Consider the following 23,496-nt stretch of genomic DNA (forward strand, 5'->3'; position numbering starts at 1 on the left):
ATAAACTTAGGGGAAGATTAGCCCTGGCTAGTTTGCTTAGTTGTTAGAGCATTGGCCCATGGTCCAAAGAGTCTTGGGTTTGATTCCCAGTCAGGAGTATGTGCCTGGGTGTGATCAGGAAGCAATCAATTAATGTGTCTCTCTCACATAGATGTTTCTCTCTCCCTCCTTCCTTCCCTCCACTATCTCTAAAAAGAAAAAATCAGTGGAAAATATATTCTCAGGTGAGGATTAAAAAAAATAATAACTTAGGGGAAGAGTAGATGAATATAGTGAGAACTTTAGCAAAAAGATAGGAAACATAAAAATGGAGGTAGAAAACATAAAAAAGAATCAGAAATGCAAAATACAATATCGAAATGAAGAATACAATACAGAATCAACAGTAGAAAAAACACAGGGTCAGATCAGTAAATTGGAAGATAAAGATGCAGAAAACACCCTATCAGAACACAGAAGGAAAAAATAATTTGAAAAGTGATGCAGTGGTTCTCAACCTGTGGGTCGCGAACAATGAAAATACATCCTGCATATCAGATATTTACATTACAATTCATAAAAGTAGCAAAATTACAGTTATGAAGTAGCAGCGAAAATAATTTTATGGTTGGGGATCACCACAACATGAGGAACTGTATTAAAGGGTCGCAGCATTAGGAAGGTTGAGAACCACTGGATGATAGTTTAAAGAGCTTCTGGGATAACTTCAAGCATACCAATATTTGCATCTTGCGGGTGCTAGAAGGAGAAGAGAGAGAACAAGGAATTGAAAACCTATTTGAAAAAATAATGCCTGGAGGTAGTGGAGGATGGAGGGGGTCAAAGGTGGGGGGGGGGGAGAAGGGGTCATCTGTAATACTTTCAACAATAAAGATAAATTTTTTTAAAAATGACTGAAAACTTCCCTAACCTGGTAAAGGATATGGGCATATAAATCTAGGAAGCATAGAAAGTCCCAAACAAGATGACTCAAAGTGGGCCCACATCAAAGCATATCATAATTAAAATGCCAAAGATTAAAGACAAAGAAATAATCTTAAAAATGGCCAGAGAAAAACAGTTATTTACAAGGGTGACAACCCATAAGACTGTCAGCTGATTTCTCAACAGAAACTTTGCTGGCTAGAAGTGATTGGCATGATATAAGGACTTAAAACCAAGATTACTCTACCCAGCAAAGCTGTCATGAATAATAATTGGCAATCATTACTTTAAATATAAATGGATTAAATTCTTCAACTAGACATAGGGTGGCTGAATGGATAACAAAACAAGACCTTTACATATGCTGCTTACAAGAGACTCACTTCAGAAAAAAAAACACAGACTGAAAGTAAAGGGATGTAAAAAGATATTTTATGAAAATGGAAATGAAAAAAACAAAAAAGCTTGGGTAGCAATACTTATACCAGACAAAGAAGATTTTAAAACAAAGAGATAACAAAGGACCCAGCAATTCCAGTTCTTAGTATTTATCTGAAGAAACCCAGAACACTAAGTTGAAAATACGTTTTCATGTATAAGTTCATTGCAGCATTATGTACAACTAGAGGCCTGGTGCACGAAATTCATGCACTCGGAGGGTTCCTCAGCCCAGCCTGCTCCCTCTCTCAGTCCAAGAGTCCTGGGGGGATGTCTGACGCAGAGGCAGGAGAGGTTCCCACCACCACCACTGCACTCGCCAGCAGTGAGCCCAGCTTCTGGCTGAGTGGAGCTCCCCATGTGGGAGTGCACTGACCACCAGGGGGCAGCTCCTGTGTTGAGTGTCTGCCCCCTGGTGGTCAGTGCATGTCATAGCAACCAGTTCTACCATTGGGTCAATTTGCATATTAGCCTTTTATTATATAGGATAGCCAAGATTTGGGAGCAGTGTAAGTGTCCCTCAATAGATGAATGGGTAAAGAAGTGGTTCATCTATACAATGAAATATGACTCGGCCATTAAAAAAAAATGAATGAAATCTTGCCATCTGCAACATGGATGGCCCTAGAGCAGTGGTTGGCAAACTGCGGCTCGCGAGCCACATGTGGCTCTTTGGCGCCTTGAGTGTGGCTCTTCTACAAAATACCACCTGGGGCGCGCACGTACAGTGCGATTGAAACTTCGTGGCCCGTGCGCAGAAGTCGGTATTTTGTGGAAGAGCCACACTCAAGGGGCCAAAGAGCCACATGTGGCTCGCAAGTCGCAGTTTTCCGACCACTGACCTAGAAGGTATTATGCTGAGTGAAATAAGTCAGACAGAGAAAGACAAATGCCATATGACTTCATTTATTTGTGGAATCTAAAGAGCAAAATAAATGAATAAGCAAAACAGACTCATAGATACAGAGCACATTTTGACAGCTGCCAGATGGGAGGGCGGTTGGGGGGATGGGAGAAAAAGATGAAGGGATTAAGAAGTACAAATTGGTAGTTACAGAATAGTTTGGATATAAAATATAGCATAGGGAATATAGTCACTAGTATTGTAATGACTGTGTATGTTGTTAGATGAGTACTAGGTTTATCAGGGTGATCACTTTATCTATATATTTAAAAGCCTAAGCAACCCGCCAACCAGCTGACCTGCCGATAGCAATGACACGCACTGACCACCAGGGGGCAGACGCTCAACGCAGGAGCTGAAACCACAGACATGGAAACATGGAACAGATTGATGAATCTCAGAGGGATGAGGGAAGGGGAGAGGGCAGGAAGAGATTAACCAAAGATCTTATATGCATATTAGAGCCCCAGTACACGGATCCCTCGGCTAGGGGTCCCTCAGGTTGGCCCATGCCCTCTTGCAATCTGGAACTCCTTGGGGAATGTTGGCGAGCTGGTTTCGGCCTGATCCCTGCAGGCCAGGCCAGGGGACTCCACTGGTGCACAAATCTGTGCACCAGGCCTCTAGTAAGTTATATAAATGTCTAATTACAGGATTATATACCTAAAACTAATATAATACTATATGTCAATTGAAAAATAAAAAATTATTAGAGGACACACAAAAAAATTTAACAACAAAAAAGGCTCAGCCCAACTACCAGGTGACATTAAGGAAGGAGTGTAAAAGAAAGTGGACTAACATCTTAGAGCAGCTCTATAATTTGTAAAATGTTATAGTTATTTAGAGAGACCTCTATTGCTGGGATTTCTGACCTGGTATTCAGGGACTTTTAGTAGATATATTAGTTAACTTCAGGATATCTGTGATTCCTCTGAAATTATGTAGAATATTTTATGTGTATATAATTTTTTGGTGGTAAGGAGGAGAAAGGTCAATAGATTGTCATAGGATCTCAAAAAGTTTAAGAACCACTGCTCTGTGGATTAAGAAAAGCTTATAGAGAACAACAAATACAGATATTTGTGTGTATGTGTTCCATGTCTGTATATGAGTAACTATACTAACATGTTATTATACACTAGAGGCCTGATGCATGAAAATTCATGCAAGAGTAGGCCTTCCTTCCCCCGGCTGCCGGCACCGGCTTCACTCCAGCCACTGCTGGCAGGCATCCAAGACCCAGGCTGCTTTCCTGTGGCTGCTGCCGCCAGGTACCCAAGACCTGGGCTTCGCTCCGGCCCTGGCTTTGTCCGGAAGGACGTCCAGAATGACACCTAGAAGGATGTTCAGTCTAATTAGCATATTACCCTTTTATTATTGTAGATAACACTCTGACTTTTATTCAATAAATATTCTTTTGCCTGTATATTAACTGAGAACTTTGTTTTTAAAGGTTCAGGAGCAAGTACATCCCAATCTCTCAGCTAATGAAGAATCTCTCTATTATATTGAAGAGCTGATTTTTCAGCTGCTTAATAAATTATGCATGGCCCAACCAAGGACTGTTCAAGATGTGGAGGTAAAAAACTATTTTGTTATTTAAAAAACTTACTGAGCCACTGCACAAATAAATTTTTGAATCCAAATATATTACGTTCTAAATTGTAGAAACTAATGCCATTATGTGGGTTAGATGGTCAGTTCGTTTTCGGCAAATATATCAAGGCAATTCAATGGGGAAAGGAAAAATTTTCAGCCAAAAAAAAGTGCTAAACAACTGTATTCATTTATGGGGCAAAAAAACCTTGAAACTTAATTTCACACAAAAGTTAATTCATGATGGATCATGATCTTAAACATAAAAGCTGAAACAATAAAGTTTCTAGAAGAAACTGCAGGAGAATATCTTCATAACCTGAGGTTAAGCAAGTATTTTTTTACAAAGGACTCAAATAACAGTATTAAAGAATAAAATTAATGAGGATAAAAAAGTGTCACAGACTAGGAGAAAATGTTTTTTTAGTATGTATTCCTTGCAAAGAATTTGTATCCAGAATATGTTAAGAACTTCTACTAATAAAAAGACACCTTACTTTTACTCCAAATGGGCAAAAGTTTTGAACAGGTATTTCATAAAAGAAGATCTACTAATGGCCACTAAACATATGAAAAGGTACGCAAGCTCACAAGTCATCAAGGAAATAGAAATGAAAACCACAATGAGATACCATTTCACACCCACTGAAAGGGATAAATTAAAGACTGATAACGTCAAGTGTTGATGAGATGTAGAGCAAAGAGAACTGTTTACATTGGTGAGAGTGAAACATTGTATCACTACTTTGGAAAATTGTTGGCAATTGCTTGTAAAGTTAAATATAAATATAAATATATAAATATATATATATATATATATATATCCTATGACCCAGCAAGTTTACTTCTTTAACCCTAGATAAATGAAAATATATGTTTACAAAAAGACTTATACATGAATGTCCAAATGGTTTTATTCATAATAGCCAAAATTTGGAAACAATTCAAATTTTTATCAATAAGAAAATAGGTAAACAAATTATGGCAGATTTATAAAATGGAATACTACTCAGTAATAAAATAATAGAACGAACTATTGATATCTGCAGTAACATAGCTACAATTCACAGACATATTATAATATACCATTATATACCAGAGAATATAATATAATATACCAGAGAATATATATTATAATGATACCATTTAGATCAAGTTCAGAAACAGCTAAAATGAATGATGATAGAAATCAGGATCATGGGTGGCTGCCTTTGAGGGGTGGAGATTGAGATGATAGAAATGTTGTGTATCTTGATTAGGAAAGCATTTTCCGAAATTCATTGAATTGTACACTTCAGATCTGTACATTTTACTGCATATAAATATTGTCATTATATTAAAGGAATAATATATTGCCCTGGCTGGTGTGGCTCAGTTGGTTGGAGCATCATTCTGTACACCAAAACGTTGAGTGCTTGATTCCCAGCCAAGGCACATGACTAGGTTGCCAGTGAGAATCCCGGGTTGAGTATGTGTGAGAGGCAGCCAATTGATGTTACTCTGCTCTGCTCTGCTCTCCCTGCCTTCTTCTCTCTAGAACAGTGGTTCTCAAACTTCCTAATGCCGCGACCCTTTAATACAGTTCCTCATGTGGTGACCCCCAACCATAAAATTATTTTCGTTGCTACTTCATAACTGTAATTTTGCTACTGTAAACAATATGTAATTATATATGTGTTTTCCAGTGGTCTTAGGCAACCCCTGTGAAAGGGTCGTTCGACCCCCAAAGGGGTCGCGATCCACAGGTTGAGAACCGCTGCTCTAGAATCAATAAACATATCCTTGGGTGAGCATTAAAATAAGTAAGGCTCCATCCATCGCTATTCCCCTATACCCTCTTCACCTCCTCCAAACCCCCCCCCCCCCCCCCCCCCCCCCCCCCCAGCAATCACCACTGTTGTGCATGGTCCATGAGTTTTTTCTCTTTTTTTCTTTTTTGCTCAGTATTTCCACCCCTGCAGCCAGCACTTCCTCCCTGACAGCTGCCGGCCTACCCCCTATCTATGAGTCTGTCTTTTGCACTATACTGTTTATATCACCTTTCCTTTGAATATCTATATATCTATATATATAAAAGCCTAAGTGACCGTTAAGACCGGTTGACCAAATGACCCATCAACCAGTTACTGTCATGATGCACTGACCACCAGGGGGCAGACACTCAACGCAGGAACTGCCCCCTGGTGGTCAATGCACTCCCACAGCCAACCTCCCGCGGCCTGCCAATCTCCTGTGGTCTCTCCCTCTGCTGGTTGGCCCTGATCAGCCACAATCAGCCACAATCACTGGCCAAGCCGAGGGACCCCACCTGTACACAAATTCATGCACTGGGCCTCTAGTTGTTTCCATAATAAGGCAGCAGCTCCCACTATGAAGGAAAATCTTTCTTTGGAGTTACCGCACTATTAAGAGTTTCAGGAACTCTGTCAATAAAGCATTTGTTTCCCTAATCTCTGCTGTAATAATTGCTCATTAAATAAATATAATAAAAGCATACTTTTCAATAGCTAAATATGCTAAAAGGTTAATATAATTTAAAAAATTAGAAATTCTGCTAAATTGATTCAGTTATCATTACTTCTCATTATTCATACCAATCACTGGTTCACATTAAGGTTAGATGAACCATAATAGTAACCTAATAGGCTTGAATATTTTTTGGTAAGAGATGCATTTCCTTAAGTCATTCTCTAACTTCCGCCACCCTCTTGATCCTCCAAGAGGTACCTGATCTTTCTTCTTTTTAAAATTCTTCTCTATATCTGAAGGTCTAAGATTAGGAAAAGGAGAGTGAGTGCATAATAATGATTAATAATGAGTTAATTTTTGTTAGGAAACCTTACTGTACAATCACTGATAGAGTATTTTATGTTAGCTTTAATCTCTCCTAATATTATTACTTTTTCTTTTTTTTCAGTTCCATTTTAATTATGCTTACACTTAAAGCTTTTTATTTAAATTTCACCTTTTTATTTACCCTTGGGATTATTTGGAAGAATCTTAATAGTTCTGTTGATTTAAAAAAAATATTTTTACTTATTACAAGAGTCAAAACATTGTTACTTCCATTAAGAATGGTAATAAAGTTGTCTGAATTTTCTACTTATGAGCACTTCTGTTAATAATAGTACTGCTATCATCTAAATAGGAACGAGTTCAAAAGACCTTTCCTCATCCAATTGATAAATGGGCTATTGCTGATGCACAATCTGCCATAGAGAAACGAAAACGAAGAAATCCCCTCTTACTGCCTGTGGACAAAATCCATCCTTCACTGAAGGTAATAAAAAAATTAAACATTGGGGAAGTTCTTCATAAAAAAAATACTTATATAGCATTGCTATGTACATATACACACACATACAGTATTTAAATAGCATGATCTATGTTATTGTATATGTGCACTTGAGTGTGTATTTGTACTTACTCGTACTTACATATTTCTTAATATGTGTACAAAATAAAAATAAGTATACTTTGATAAAAATCAGATTGTTTCAAATAATATTAAAAGTTAGTGATAAGCAATAATGCATCTTTGTGGCATCTTCTGATGACTACTACTCCTGACTTATTTTCAACCTTAAGAAGATGCATAATGCCAAAAACTGTGAGTTCAAAACTGTTTTTAAATTAATCTGTATTTATCACAGATATTTTTATATACATTGGAAAGTAGACTAGGGAATATTATTTAATCTACAGGAAATACTTGGTATACATGGATTTGAATACCCCTTGGTAAAAATTCTAAGACCCTCCCTTTCTACATATATATATATATAGAAACCATTGTAATTTGGGAATATTGGTTAAAGCAAGGTCCTTGAAGATAGCAGATACTTGTCAAATAGATTTTGGGTAATGTATTAAGAAGTTTTCAGTGAAGTCCAAACGAAGATTTCTATATTAAAATGAACTGTCTCTTTTAGTTAGATACTAAAGGCAAATTTGTTAGATTAGGTGTCTTTCTCTCTCTCTCTCTTTTTTTTTTTTTTTTTTGGTGCCCTTGACCAGAAATTGAACCTGAGACCCTTTGGTGCGCAGGCCAACGCTCTTACACTGAGCCAAACTGGCCAGGGCAGATGTCTCTTTCTTAAAAAAAAAACCCTGGTACTGGGACCAATAATTCATTTTATATCTTATGGTATCTGTAAGTTTAGACTTTAGGTTTATAGAGAATCCTTTGTAAGTGATAATGTTAAAGTGAAATTTTTAAGTGTCTGACTAGTACTTGATAGTGTCATTTTTTAGAATTAAATTGTTTATTTTTTTCCACAGGAAGTTTTAGGGTACAAAGTGGACTACCATGTGTCCTTATATATTGTGGCTGTACTAGAGTATATCTCAGCTGATATTTTGAAATTGGCTGGTAATTATGTTTTTAATATTCGACATTATGAAATATCTCAGCAGGACATTAAAGTGTCAATGTGTGCAGATAAGGTAAGTGTTAGAAGGAATTTAAATTCAACTTGAATAATAGAGACTATATATTACTTCTACCTCCCACTTTTTTATTATTATATTAGTAATTTTTATAACTCCTGGTTTTGGAAGGCAGAAAAATGCTGGCTTTACAGACTAACCAGGATATTTTAGGATTTTTCATCATGTGACAAGATAGGAATCTCTTTTTCCCCCGACAAGAATCTTTCATCTATAGGAAAAAAGCATGCAGAACCTCAAACTAGTTTAAGAAAGGTAGTGTGACTTTTACAGTTGTTGTTTTTTTGAGTTTTATATTTTTAGGAACAAATAGTGTACAGAGTATTCAGCATAAGTAATTTTGAAAAACATAATTTGTTTTCATAGAATAGTTTAGTGGGGCACAGGTAGAGAGAAAAAGACTTTGCAATGCCAAACTTACTTCCTTTTGATAATTTGTTATACTTCTTCCTTCCTGGCTGTAAGCTACTGAGGAAAGAAATTGAGTCTTTATTTTTTCTCTCTCCTCCTTTTCTTCCCTTTCTACTTGTCCTTCTTTTTTTCTTACCCTTTAAGTCAATATTTTTGAGTACCTGTCATGGACCAGTCACTGTTCTGAGAATTGAAGATACAGCACTGAAAAAGTCAGCAAACTATGTTAAAAGGAATTTATTTTAATGGGAAATAAAAATATTATAAACAAATAATTGCATTACAATGTAATTAAAGATATTAAATGAATAAGTTAAAGGTATAAGGGAGACCAGGAACACTTCACAAAGAGGCTGCCTAAACTAGACCTCTAAGGGTGAGTGACCCCCAGGACCTGGCATATGCCGGTGGTTCTCTACTTTGTACATCAAAATTACCAGAAAGCTTTTAAAGAATACTGATGCATCTCACCTGCAAAGATTCTAATTTACTGAGCCTGGGTTGGGCCTCCAAGCCTCAGTATTTTCAAATTTTTTGAAAGTATCCCAAGTGATTCTGATAAGCAATTATGATTGAGAGCCACTATCCAGGGGTGGGCAAACTTTTTGACTCGAGGGCCACAATGGGTTCTTAAACTGGACCGGAGGGCCGGAACAAAAGCATGGATGGAGTGTTTGTGTGAACTAATATAAATTCAAAGTAAACATCGTTACATAAAAGGGTACGGTCTTTTTTTTTTTTCAGTTTTATTCATTTCAAACGGGCCGGATCCGGCCTGCGGGCTGTAGTTTGTCCACGGCTGTACTATACCATAGTCTCAAAAATGATTTTTTACTCAAATTTCATAGTAGAAATTCTTTCTTATTTCTATTTTTACTTTGAAAATTATGATTGCATGGCTTTTTAAAACTTGTTTTTATCTCATACTTTTAGTAAAATTTGCCTGTTCCCTGAACCACTTGAGAGTAAGTTTCCAACATAGTTTAATGTCCTACATACAAAAACATAAGCACAGTTTAAATTTATTCATTTATTTATTTTACTCAATGGGCCCTAATCCACTACTTCATTAAATTGTCCCAGATTTGGCCAGTGGGGCTCCTTCAAGTTGGCTTCTTTGTCCCTATCATCTTTGAACACTCTCTTTTGACATAAGATGTTCTAGGTTCAACTTGTTCTTTACCTACTGCTCAAGCCTGGAATTGGTTGTTTCCTAAAATATCCTGGTTCTGTTTTGTGGCCTATAGTATTTAAAAACCAAGATCTGGATGCTAGATGAGCTTATTGCTATTTGAGTGTCATTGTTCTGGTCTCTTAGAAATTTCAATATAGGAGTTTACATAGGAAAGAAAGAAGATTGCTACTAGAGGACTGAAGCCAGTGGAAAAGATTTTGAAAGGGGAACCAGGGAGAGTAGGAAAAGCTATACAGAGAAAATTATATTTGAGCTAAGTGATTAAAATGGCTATGTATTTGTCAGATAAATAAATGTGATAGTTGTAAGGAAGGTCAGAGAAGACATTCTAGATTTAGACTGAGGAGAATACAAGGAACTGACCAGATTTAAGAGATGTTTCTGAATTACAGTTAACAGGATTTGGGGACAGATTTAATATAGAAGTTGGAGAAGTCTAAGGTAATGACAAGTTTTCTAGTTATGATGATCAAGTACCTAATGTTGCTATTAGTGATGCTGAGGTGGAGTACACCTATATAGGTTTGGTCAGAAAGGGAGATAACTAGCAAGTCTTACATAACACTTACCTAGAGTCCAGAGAGATGCTGAAGCTAGAGATAAACAGTTAAGGAATCATTATCATCTACATAGTCATTGGTAATCATCTAAGAAGATGAGTTCACATAGGAGAAAGTATAGCAGATGCAGCTGACCACATTTAAGAAATATTTCTGAGTTAGAGTCAACAAGATCAGGAGGGCAGTGTTTATTTTGTTCATTGCTATATTTTACCAATATCTAGCACAGTGGCTGGTGATTAGTCAATCAGAAGTTTAAGAATGAATGAATGAATGAATGATTATCTCATAGCGTGTTGTCAGAATTTTCTCTCATCTCTTTGAAGTTGTTTTATGTTTTGGAGTTTCCTTGTTGAGATTATGCCTTTTTCCCCCCTGAACTCTAAGAAAGTAGTTTTCAGAATATATAAGTAGGTCCAATTTTTCTTTATTAACTATTTTTAAAATATATATTTTTATAGCCCTAGCTGTTTGGCTCAGGGTATAGAGCATCAGCCTGCAGACTGAAGGGTCCCGGGTTTGATTCCAGTCAAGGGCACATGCCAGGTTGTGGGCTTGATCCCCAGTGTGGGGCGTGCAAGAAGCAGCCAATCAATGATTCTCTCTTCCTCCCTCCCTTCCTCCCTCCCTCCCTCCCTCCCTCTCCCTTCTTCTCTAAAATCAATAAAAAAATATATTTTTAAAATAAATGTGATAATTGGAAGGGAGGTAAGAGATTTTTAAAAATATATTTTTATTGATTTCAGAGAGGACAAGAGAGGGAGAGAGAGATAGAAACATCAATGATGAAAGAGAATCATTGACTAGCTGCCTCCTGCACGCCCCACACTGGGGATCGAGCCCACAACCCAGACATATGCCCTGACTGGGAATCAAAAGGTTACCTCCTGGTTCATAGGTCGACACTCAACTACTGAGCCACGATGGCCAGGCTATTAACTATTTTTAATTGAGAAAAGTATGGTCATCTTTTTCTTACTGCTTCTAATTTACAACCAGTTCTTGCATGTTGGTTGACTTATGCAGCAATTTTTCCTATTTTCTGAGAAATTGTTGCTATAACAACTTAAGCTTCTGTGGGGTAATTGGTTTTTGTTTTTGTTTTTTTGGTTTTTTTAAAAATATATTTTATTGATTTTTTACAGAGTGGAAGGGAGAGAGATAGAGAATTAGAAACATCGATGAGAGAGAAACATCGATCAGCTGCCTCCTGCACATCTCCCACTGGGGATGTGCCCGCAACCCAAGTACATGCCCTTGACCAGAATCGAACCCAGGACCTTTCAGTCCGCAGGCCGACACTCTATCCACTGAGCCAAACCGGTTTCGGCTGGGGTGATTGGTTTTAACAAATGAATTTAATAGTAGTTGTTAATGTTATCCTTCAGGAAAGCATCACACTTTTCATCTATCATGTGCCTCTACTATAGTATCATTTCATTTTTTTTCTCCTTTGAACACATATAAGTGCATATAACCATCCTTACAGTAGGGCAAGGAACTACTATTTTGAATGTCTGCTATTTGCTAGACATAGTAGTATGCATTTTATACACATTACCTCATTGAATTCTCTCATCAATTTCATTTTATATACTAGAGGCCCAGTGCATGAAAATTCGTGCATTCGGGAGGGGGGGTGGTCCCTCAGCCCAGCCTGCATTCTCTCGCAGTCCGGGAGCCCTCAGGGGATATTCAGCTCCCATGGGGAGCGGGCCTAAGCTGCAGTCTGGCCTCCTTCTGTGGGAGGTGACCCCGACGGGCCAATCTGGGGATGGCAAGCGGCCTCCCCCAACCTGAATTACCCCACCCCAGTTGCAGGTGGCCTCCCTCTGCAGGAGGCATCCCCAGCGAGCTGATCTGGGGACAGTAGAGGCCAGCCCCACCCTGAATTGCCTCGCCATCGCTGGTGGCCTCCCTCTGTGGGAGGTGACTGGGCAGGCAATCAGGATGGTGCTGGCCCCCATCGCCCTGCTGCTGGTCGCTGCTGCCGCCTCCCCATCATTGTCCCCTCCCTCTGCCCACTGGAATGCGCCTTGACTGGCCTGGAGCCACCTGCTCGCAGGCCCCCCACACACACACACATCGGTTGTTCCACTATTCGGTCAATTTGCATATTATGCTTTTATTATATAGGATAAGGAATCTATCTTTAAAAGAATAATCATCTGTAATCACAGGTGAATGAGTAGTTGAACTAGGATTTTGACTGAGTTGTTCTTTGCGCACACACACACATATTTTACTATTAGATTTATCTTATTTCCAGAAATATTTATTTTCTCCCTTCAACTTTTCATATTTCTCTTATTTTGAATTTTTTCATATATTGGCCTGTTATATAGACAGCTCTCATTGTTTAGTATAATGTTTTAATTGCAAGTACTTTGAGATGATTTTATAAAAGTAAGGAAAATAAGTCATGCACTATTGATTTATTTCTCAGGTTTTGATGGACATGTTTGATCAGGATGACATAGGTTTGGTTTCTCTCTGTGAAGATGAGCCTAGTTCTTCAGGTGAATTAAACTACTATGACCTTGTCAGAACTGAAATTGCCGAAGAAAGACAGTATCTGCGGGAACTAAATATGATCATAAAAGTGTTTCGAGAAGCCTTTCTTTCTGACAAAAAGCTGTTTAAACCTTCTGTAAGTAACTTTTTGGGTTTGAAATTCTGTCTACCCTAAAGGTTAGATAGCAGCTTAAAATCATAAATAGTAACTTTAGGAGTATATAAAACAAACATTCTTTCATGTAGTACTTCTGGGTTTTTAAAATATGTAAATTATTTTTTATTTTTTTATTTTTTTTAAGAATTTTTTTTTTTTAAATATATTTTATTGATTTTTTACAGAGAGGAAGGGAGAGAGATAGATAGTTAGAAACATCGATGGGAGAGAAACATCGACCAGCTGCCTCCTGCACATCTCCCACGGGGGATGTGCCCGCAACCCAGGTACATGCCCTTGACCGGAATCGAACCCGGGACCTTTCAGTCCATAGGCCGACGCTCTATCCACTGAGCCAAACCGGTTTTGGCTAAAATATGTAAATTATTATACTAACTAGAGGCCTGGTGTACTAAATTCATGCATGGGTAGGGGGGTCCCTCAGCCCGGCCTGCACCCTCTCCAATCCAGGAACTCTTGGAGGATGTTCGACTGCCGGTCAGATATCCCTCTCGCAATTCAGGACCGCTGGCTCCTAACCGCTCACCTGCCTGCCTGCCTTATCGCCCCTAACCACTTCTGCCTGCTGGTCTGATGCCCCTAACTTCTCCCCAGCCAGCATGATCGCCCCCTAACTGCTCCCCTGCCAGCCCGATAGCCCTTAACTGCCCTCCCCTACTGACCTGATTGCCCCTAACTGCCCTCCCCTGCCGGCCTGATTCCCTCTAACTGCCCTCCCCTGCCAGCCTGATCGCCCCTAACTGCCCTCACCTGCCGGCCTGATCACCCCCAACTGCTCCCCCCTGCCGGCCTGATTGCTCCCTAACTGCTTCCTCCTGCTGGCCTGATCACTCCCTAACTGCTCCCCCCTGCTGGCCCGATCACCCCCTAACTGCTCCCCTCTGCTGGCCTGATCGCCCCCTAACCGCCTCTGCCTGGGCCCCTGTCACCATGGCTTTGTCCAGAAGATGTCCGGTCTAATTAGCATATTACCCTTTTATTAGTATAGATGTAATAAGTTTGATGATAATGAGAATTTGATGCAAAATGAGAAAGGGGAATTATACTGGAATGAAATCGTTTTTTCTGCTATGCAGCATCTAAGATTTATTATCGTTCATTTGAAGATGGTGAAAAAGATGAACGGTCTAGAAAAGACATGCTTTCTCCTGTCTTTTTGTGTGTTTGTTTTTTGTTAATCCTCACCTGAGGATATTTTTCCATAGATTTTTAGAGAGAGTGGAAGGTGGGGGAGAGACACAGAGAGAGAAACATTGATTGGTTGCCTCCCACACACATCCATGGGTTGGGGATTGAGTCTGCAATTCCCTTGACTGAAATCAGAACTGGGACCCTTTCGTCCCTGCGCTGACGCTCTGTCCACTGAGCCAAACCAGCAAGGGCTCTCCTGTCTTTTGGTAGGTACTTTAAGGCAGTACTTTAAAGTTTTAACAGTGGAACTTTTTAAGGATAAAAGTATGCAAAATATCACATTAACAAAGGCAGAGCTGCTCTGTTAAAAGACAGGGCAGGAGAGGTGAGAGTAGGATGGAAGTTTTTGTTCATCTTTTTATGTCTGTAGCTTTGAAAGTCAACTCTAAAGAATTCAGGTAAGCAAATACTCTTTTTTTAAAAAATATTTTTCCTATATACTAACCATGTAATATCAAAAAAAGAAATGAAGAAAAAGAATTTTGTCTGCAATAGCAACAAAAAGGATAAAATACCTGGGAATAAACTTAAAAGAAGTGAAGAACCTATATACCAAAACTATAAGGCACAGGTTGTAAGAAATTGAGAAGACACAAAGAAATGGAAAGATATTCTATGTTCATGGATTGGAAGAATCAACATAGCTAAAATGGTCTTATTACCTAAAGCAATATAAAGACTTTATGCAATCCCCATCAAAATCCTTATGACATTTTTCAAAGAAATAGAGCAAAAAAACCCATCAAATTTGTATGGGACCACAGAGGACCCTGAATAGTCAAAGCCATCCTGAAAAAAACAAAACAAAACAAGAAACTACCGAAACTGGTTTGGGTCAGTGGATTGAGCGTCAGCCTTCGGACTGAAAGGTCCCAGGTTCGATTCCGGTCAAGGGCATGTACCTGGGTTGCGGGCACATCCCCAGTTGGAGGTGTGCAGGAGGCAGCTGATCACTGTTTCTCTCTCATCGATGTTTCTGACTCTCTATCTCTCTCCCTTCCTCTCTGTAAAAAAAAAAAAAAAAAAAAAAAAAATCAATAAAATATATTTAAAAAAAAAACACAACAAGAAACAACATATCAGAGGTATTATACTCCCTGACTTCAAATTATACTACAAAGCTACAATAATCAAAACAGTATGGTAGTGAGTCAAAACCATACTGCCTGCTTAATAAATGGTACTGGGAAAATTAGAAAACCACATACAAAAGAATGAAGCTAGACTGCTATTTTTTAAAACAGGTTTTTATTGATTTTGGATGAAAAGAGAGAGGGAGACATCGCTGTGAGAAACATTGATGAGTTGCCTCCAGTACACACTGGGACTGGGGACCAAACCCACAACCTGGCATGTGCCCTGACTGGGAACTAAACTGGTGACCTTTTGGTGCACAGGACCATGCTCAACTAACTGAGCCACCAGCCAGAACTAGACTGCTGTTGGACACCAAATGCAAAAATTTAATGGATTAAAGACGTAGTATAAGACCTGAAACAATAAAAATACATAGAAGAAAACATAGGTGCTAAACTTAGGGACCTTGATCTCAGAGAGGCTTTTGTGAACTTGACCCCAAAGACAAAAGAAGCAAAAGCAAAAATAAATGAATGGGAGTACCTAAAAATGAAAAGCTTCTGCACAGTAAAAGTAACCATAAACAAAACAAAAAGGCAACCAACCATATGGGAGAAAATGTTTGTAAACAATACTTCTGAAAACGGACTATTATTCAAAATATACAAAGAACCCATACAACTTTAACAACAATAAAAACACAATTTAATTTTTAAAATGGGCAGAGCTTCTTTCCCAACTTGCTAGATGGTAAGTGAAAAAGATGAGAAGCTGGATACTAAGGAGAAAAACCTGAAGCCAAGAAAACGGATGCTGATAGCAAGGTTAAGAAGGGTAACTCAAGGCCAACACACCTAAGAAGGGCAAGCCCCACTGCAGCTAAACCCTGTGCTAGTGAGAGGAATTGGCATATATTCCTAGTGGGCTATGTATTCCTGAAAGGCCATTTGCAAGAGGAAGTATTCAGCAGCTAAAGCGAGGATTAAAAAGTGAAAGGAGAAAGTTCTTGGTACCATCGAAAAACCATTTGGTGGCAAGAAGAATTATGGTACCCAAGTGGTTAAACTTAGCAAAATACCTAGATCTTATTGTACTGATGATGCACATCTAAAGCTGTTGAACCACAACAAGAAACACTTCAGTTAACCTGTAAGAAGACTGTGGGCCCACATCATTCCCCAGTGACCATTCTGATTATCCTCACTGGGCACCACAGAGACAAGAGGGTGGTTTTTCTGAAGCATCTGAACAATGGCTTGCTACTTATGACTGGACCTCTGTCCCTAAATTGAGTTCCTCTACAAAGGCATAGAACACACCAGAAATTTGTCATCGCCACCTCCACTAAAATTGGTATCAGTGCTGTGAAAATCCCCAAACATCTCACTGATGCTTACTTAGAGAAGAAGCTAGCCAGTGTGGCTCATTTGGTTGGAGTGTTGTCTACCACACCAAAAGGTGGCAGGTTTGTTTCCCAGTCAGGGCACATACCCAGGTTGCAGGCTCAATTCATGGTCAGGTTGTGGGTTTGATCCACAGTAGGGGCATGTGTGTTTCTCTCTCACTCAAAAAGTCAATAAAGATTTAAAAATAATTTATTTTTAAAAGAAGAGGCTGCACAAGCCTAGACACCAGGATGGTGAGCTCTTTGACAGAGAGAAAGGGACATAAGAGATTATAAAACAATGCAAGGTTAATCAGAAAACAGTGGACTTACAAATTCTGCCAAAATTCAAAGCTGTTTCTCAGCTCCAGGGCTACCTTCGCTCTGTCTTTGCTCTCACAAATGGGACTTATTCTCACAAGTTGGTGTTCTAAATATCTTATGACGAGTCTAATTAAATACCTGATCTGTTTAAAGAAAGAAATAAAAAATAAAAAACTGGCCCTGGCTGGTTTGGCTCAGGGGATAGAATGTCGGTCTGTGGACTGAAGGATCCCAGCTTCAGTTCCAGTCAAGGGCACATGCCCGGGTTGTGGGCTCGATCCCTGGTAGGGTGCGTGCAGGAGGCCGCCGATCAATGATTCTCTCATCATTGATGTCTCTCTCTCTCTCTCTCTCTCTCTCTCTCCCTCCCTCCCCCTCTCCCTTCTTCTCTGAAATCAATTTAAAAAAATGTATTTAAAAAATAATGATAATAAAAAATAAAAATAAAAAACTGGCCAGAGGACCTGAACAGAACTTTTCCCCAAGAAGATATAAAAATGGCCAACAGATAAATGAACAGATACTCAGCTTTACTAGCTATAAGAGAAATACAAATCAGAACCACAGTGAAATGGTACCTTAGTGGCTATTATCAATAAGATAAGAAATAAGTGTTGGAGAGGATATGGAGAAAAAGGAACCCTCATACACTGCTAGTGGGAATGTAAATTGGTACAGTCATTATGGAAAATAGTATGGAGGGTTCTCAAAAAATTAAGAATAGAGCTACCATATGACGCAGCAATCTGGATTCTCTTCTAGATGCCTACCCCCAAATTTTGAAATATTTATTTGTAAAGGTATTTATATCCAGGTGTTCATTGCAGCATTATTTATGGTAGCCAAGATATGGAAACAACCAAAGTATCCTTCAGTGGATGATTGCATAAAGATGTACATATGTACAATGGAATATTACTCACCCATGAAAAATGAAATCTTACCATTTGCAAAAACATAGATAGACCTAGAAGGTATTATGCTAGGTGAAATAAGTCAGACAGAGAAAGATATATATGATTTCATTTGTGGAATTTGAAACACAGAAACAACTTATAGATATAAATAACAAATTGGTAATTGCCAGATGGGAGGAGGAAGGGGATGGGTAAAAATGGTGAAAGGGATTAAGAAGCACAGATTGCCAGTTATAAAAATAGTCATGGACATGATATTATACATACAAAACCCTAGAGACTCCATCAAAAAACTACTAGACTTAATACATGAATTTGGCAATGTAGCAGGATACAAAATTAACCCCAAGAAATCTGAGGCATTTCTATACACCAATAGTGAACTTTCAGAAAGAGAGATTATAAAAACAATCCCATTTACCAAAAAAATTAAGCTACCTAGGAATAAAGTTAACTAAAGAGGTAAAAGACCTCTACTCAGAAAACTACAGGACGTTGAAAAAAGAGATAGAGGAAGACATAAACAGATGGAAGAACATACCGTGTTCATGGATTGGTAGAATCCACATCATTAAAATGTCCATACTACCCAAAGCAATCTATAAATTCAACACACTTCCCATTAAAATACCAACAGCATACTTCACAGATCTAGAACGAACTCTCCAAAAATTCATCTGGAATTAAAGACCCCGAATAGCTGCAGCAATCCTGAGAAAGAACAAAGTAGGTGGGATCTCAATACCAGATATCAAGCTGTATTACAAAGCCACTGTTCTCAAAACTGCCTGGTACTGGCACAAGAATAGACATATAGGTCAATGGAATAGAATAGAGAGCCCAGAAATCGGCCCGAACCAATATGCTCAATTAATATTTGACAAATGAGGCAAGAACATACAATGGAGCCAAGATAGTCTCTTCAGTAAGTGGTGTTGGGAAAATTGGACAGATATATGCAAGAAAATGAAACTAGACCACCAACTTACACCATACACAAAAATAAACTCAAAATGGATAAAGGACTTAAATGTAGGACGGGAAACTGTAAAAATTCCAGAAGAATCCAAAGGCAACAAAATCTCAGACATATGCCGAAGCAATTTCTTCACTGATACAGCTCCTAGGGCACTTGAAACTAAAGAGAAAATGAACAAATGGGACTACATCAAAATAAAAAGCTTCTGCACAGCAAAAGAAACCATCAACAAAACAACAAGAAAACCCACTGTATGGGAAAACATATTTGCCAATGTCATATCTGATAAGGGCCTAATCTCCAAAATTTATAGGGAACTCATACAACTTAACAAAAGGAAGATAAACAACCCAATCAAAAAATGGGCAAAGGCCCTAAATAGACGCCTTTCAAAAGAGGACATTCAGAAAGCCAAGAGACATATGAAAACATGCTCAAAGTCACTAATCATCCGAGAGATGCAAATCAAAACAACAATGAGGTACCATCTCATACCTGTCAGACTGGCTATCATCAACAAATCAACAAACGATAAGTGCTGGAGAGGATGTGGAGAAAAAGGAACACTCGTGCACTGCTGGTGGGAATGCAGACTGGTGCAGCCACTCTGGAAGACAGTATGGAGTTTCCTCAAAAAACTAAAAATGGAACTCCCATTTGACCCTGTGATCACACTTCTAGGAATATATCCCAAGAAACCAGAAACACCAATCAGAGAGGATATATGCACCCATATGTTCATAGCAGCACAATTCACCATAGCTAAGATCTGGAAACAGCCTAAGTGCCCATCAGTAGATGAATGGATTAGAAAACTGTGGTACATCTACACAAAGAAATACTATGCTGCTGTAAAAAAGAAGGAACTCTTACCATTTGCAACGGCATGGATGGAACTGGAGAGCATTATGCTAAGTGAAATAAGCCAGTCAATGAAGGAAAAATACCATATGATCTCATTTATGGATAATAGAGACCATTATAAACTTTTGAACAATAATAGATACAGAGGCAGAGCTGCCTCAAACAGATTGTCAAACTGCAGCGGAAAGGCCGGGGAGGGTTGGGGGGTAGGAGGGAGGGGGGTAAGAGATCAACTGAAGGACTTGTATGCATGCATATAAGCATAACCAATGGACATAAGACACGGGGGGGGTAGGGGAAGCCAGAGGATTGTCAAGGGCGGGGGGGAAAAAAGGACACATATGTAATATCCTTTGTAATACTTTAAGCAATAAAAAATATATATAAAAATAAAAAATAAATAAAAAATAAATAGTCATGGAGATACAAAGTTCAGCATAAGGAATATAGTTGATAATATTATAATAACTATGTATGATGTCAGATTGGTGCTAGACTTATATACACTTTATAAAGTATAGAAATGTTTGATCACATAATTGTATACCTAAAACTAATATAATATTTTATGTCAACTGCAATTGAAAAATAAATTTTATGCACCCATATGTTCATAGCGGCACAATTCACCATAGCTAAGATCTGGAAACAGCCTAAGTGCCCATCAGTAGATGAATGGATTAGAAAACTGTGGTACATCTACACGATGGAATACTATGCTGCTGTAAAAAAGAAGGAACTCTTACTATTTGCATGGATGGAACTGGAGAGCATTATGCTAAGTGAAATAAACCAGTCAATGAAGGAAAAATACCACATAATCTCACTCATTCATGGATAATAAAGACCATTATAAACTTTTGAACAATAATAGATACAGAGGCAGAACTGCCTCAAACAGATTGTCTAACTGCAGCGGGAAGGCCAGGGAGGGTTGGGGGGCAGGAGGGAGGGGGGTAAGAGATCAACTGAAGGACTTGTATGCATGCATATAAGCATAACCAAAGGACATAAGACACTGGGGGGTAGGAGAGGCCAGGGGATTGTCAAGGGCGGGGGGAAAAAAAGGACACATATGTAATACCCTTTGTAATACTTTAAGCAATAAATAAATAAATAAATAAATAAATTTTATAAAAACTATTCCAGAATCTATATTTTCCAATAAATTTATTATGTGTAATCCAAAAGGCTTTTAATTCCCCTTTCTTATTTGTTACTGACTTTTGCTATGTTTTAGAATATATTATATGTCTTGGAATATATTAGTAAGTGATTGCGTAAGCTACACCCTTAATATTTATATTACTTTAACAACTTTTAAACAATATTTTCAACCTCGCATCTTGACCTTTTTTATTTTTTCAGGACATTGAAAAGATTTTCAGTAACATATCAGATATACATGAGTTGACAATAAAACTTTTAGGTTTGATTGAAGACACAGTTGAAATGACTGATGAGAGCAGTCCTCACCCCTTAGCTGGCAGCTGTTTTGAAGATTTGGCAGAAGTAAGTTTATAAAACTACTTTATTCTCATTTAAATCTTAAATGCTGTTATTAAGAAATTTAGTAAGATTTTTTTGGTAAAAGTTAGAAGACATTACCAGCTATTATAAAAAATACTTAAAATTTAACCAATAGCAACGTACAGTTCCACTCTATTTATAATGACACTTTATAGTGTGTGTATGATAATACTTATAGTGAAAGTTGATAAAATAGTAAGTTTTAAGTTTTTTTAATGGCAAATGCATTTTAAGTAAAAGAAACTTTATTGACCAGAGCTGTTTAGCTTTTGTGAATTTTAGTCTTAATTTCCAAAATTTGAAAAGGAAGTTTGTATTTTAATTTTGTTTCCAAAGTGAAAATCATTTTGTTGTCCTAAATTATTATAAAAGTAATGTAATTTACTGTAAAAATAATCACAAAGAGGTAAATATAAATAAAATAAAAATCACTTCGTTTTGCAACATGCAGAAGTTATCCTTATAGCATACAGTATTTTCTACACACACATACATATGTGTACTTACAAAAATAGGATATTACTCTCTTATTACCTGCTTTATTTTTTCGATGAATATATCACAATTGTTTTCCAGGTTAATAAAAGTACTTCAGCCCAATTTTTAAAGTCCGAATAGTACCACGTTGTTATGGAGACACCATAACATTTTAACTATCTATTATCATTAGGCATGTATGTTGTTTCCATTTTTGTTATTGTAAATAATACTGCAACAAACATATTCATACTGTGACTTCATAGTCTAATAATTGTTTTTAGAATATATTCGTAGAAGAGGAATTGTAGTACTAAAGACTTGGCATGTTTTTAGAACTTTGAAACATTTTGCCAAATTTACTTCCAAATAAATTCTAGTATATGCAGGCTTTTTTCCCCACACCTCCACTAATTCTGAGATTATGCCAGTTTGCCAGTCTAGTGGTAAAAGAAACTCCAGCATCTCACTGTTGTTGTGTGTTTTTTTAAACTAATGATGTTGAACATCTTGTCATACTCATTGGCCATTTCTTTTTAATTTCTTTTGGAAAACAGGATTTTCAAAGTACATCTTTAGAGTTCATGTAAATTTTCTAATTTTTATTTAAATTTTTCTGAAAATATAGGTCACTTTTATATATCTATTTTATATACAATGAAATATAGTATTGAAAATATTTAGTTACTGATGCCTAACCAAAATATTCAGCTTTGCTTTTTATTAGAAAGTTTTTATATTGTGATAACTTGGCATATTAATTTGTAGTTTGCTTGCCTGCTATACTCTTAAAGATACTATGATTCAAAAACAATTTTCTAATTTTTACAAAAATATTTTTTTATTGATTTCAGAGAGGAAGGGGGAGGGAGAGAGAGTGAGATTTGAAACATCAGTGATGAGAGGGAATCATTGATTGGCTGCCTCCTGCAGCCCCACACGGGATGAGCCTGCAACCTGGGCATGTGCCCTCACCTGGAATCGAACCGTGACCTCCTAGTTCACAGGTTGACGCTCAACCACTGAGCCTCGCCAGCCAGGCATTTTTGTTTTTTTGTAAAATATATATTAAAAAATTTGCCATTTTAACCACTTTTAAGTATACAATTCAGTGTCGTTAATTAAATGCACAATATTATACAACCATTACCATTATCTATTTCCAAAACTTTTTTACCACCCTAAACAGAAATTCTACTCATTAAGCAACAACTCCCTCTTTTTCCCACCCTCCAACCATGGGTAATTTCTTTTTTTTTTTTTTTTTTTTTAATATATTTTATTGATTTTTTACAGAGAGGAAGGGAGAGAGAGAGAGTTAGAAACATCGATGAGAGAGAAACATCGATCAGCTGCCTCCTGCACATCTCCTACTGGGGATATGCCTGCAACCAAGGTACATGCCCTTGACCGGAATCGAACCTGGGACCTTTCAGTCTACAGGCCGACGCTCTATCTACTGAGCCAAACCGGTTTCGGCGCATGGGTAATTTCTAATCTACTTTCTGTCTCTATGAATTTGCTGATTCTAGATATTTGATATAACTAGAATCATACAATATTTGTTTTTTGTGTCTGCTT

General features: G+C 37.7%; 1 protein-coding gene and 1 pseudogene across 2 annotated transcripts in view; both read left to right on the forward strand.

Annotated features, from left to right (window-relative positions):
* SOS2 (SOS Ras/Rho guanine nucleotide exchange factor 2) overlaps window positions 1-23,496 on the forward strand; it is a 96,897-nt gene that overhangs the window by 24,289 nt on the left and 49,112 nt on the right. For both annotated transcript variants that reach the window (XM_070420105.1, XM_070420113.1), the window contains exons 2-6: window positions 3,723-3,848; window positions 7,014-7,145; window positions 8,147-8,311; window positions 12,927-13,130; window positions 21,277-21,420. In XM_070420105.1, the coding sequence (XP_070276206.1) occupies window positions 3,723-3,848; window positions 7,014-7,145; window positions 8,147-8,311; window positions 12,927-13,130; window positions 21,277-21,420 (771 nt within the window). The remainder of the gene's footprint in view (window positions 1-3,722; window positions 3,849-7,013; window positions 7,146-8,146; window positions 8,312-12,926; window positions 13,131-21,276; window positions 21,421-23,496) is intronic.
* On the forward strand, window positions 16,188-16,972 carry LOC139013775 (large ribosomal subunit protein eL6 pseudogene; annotated as a pseudogene).

This window comes from Myotis yumanensis, unplaced genomic scaffold (assembly GCF_028538775.1).
Source record: "Myotis yumanensis isolate MYYU_CA2020_CCGP unplaced genomic scaffold, mMyoYum1.0.hap1 SCAF_1, whole genome shotgun sequence".
Classification (NCBI taxonomy): domain Eukaryota; kingdom Metazoa; phylum Chordata; class Mammalia; order Chiroptera; family Vespertilionidae; genus Myotis; species Myotis yumanensis.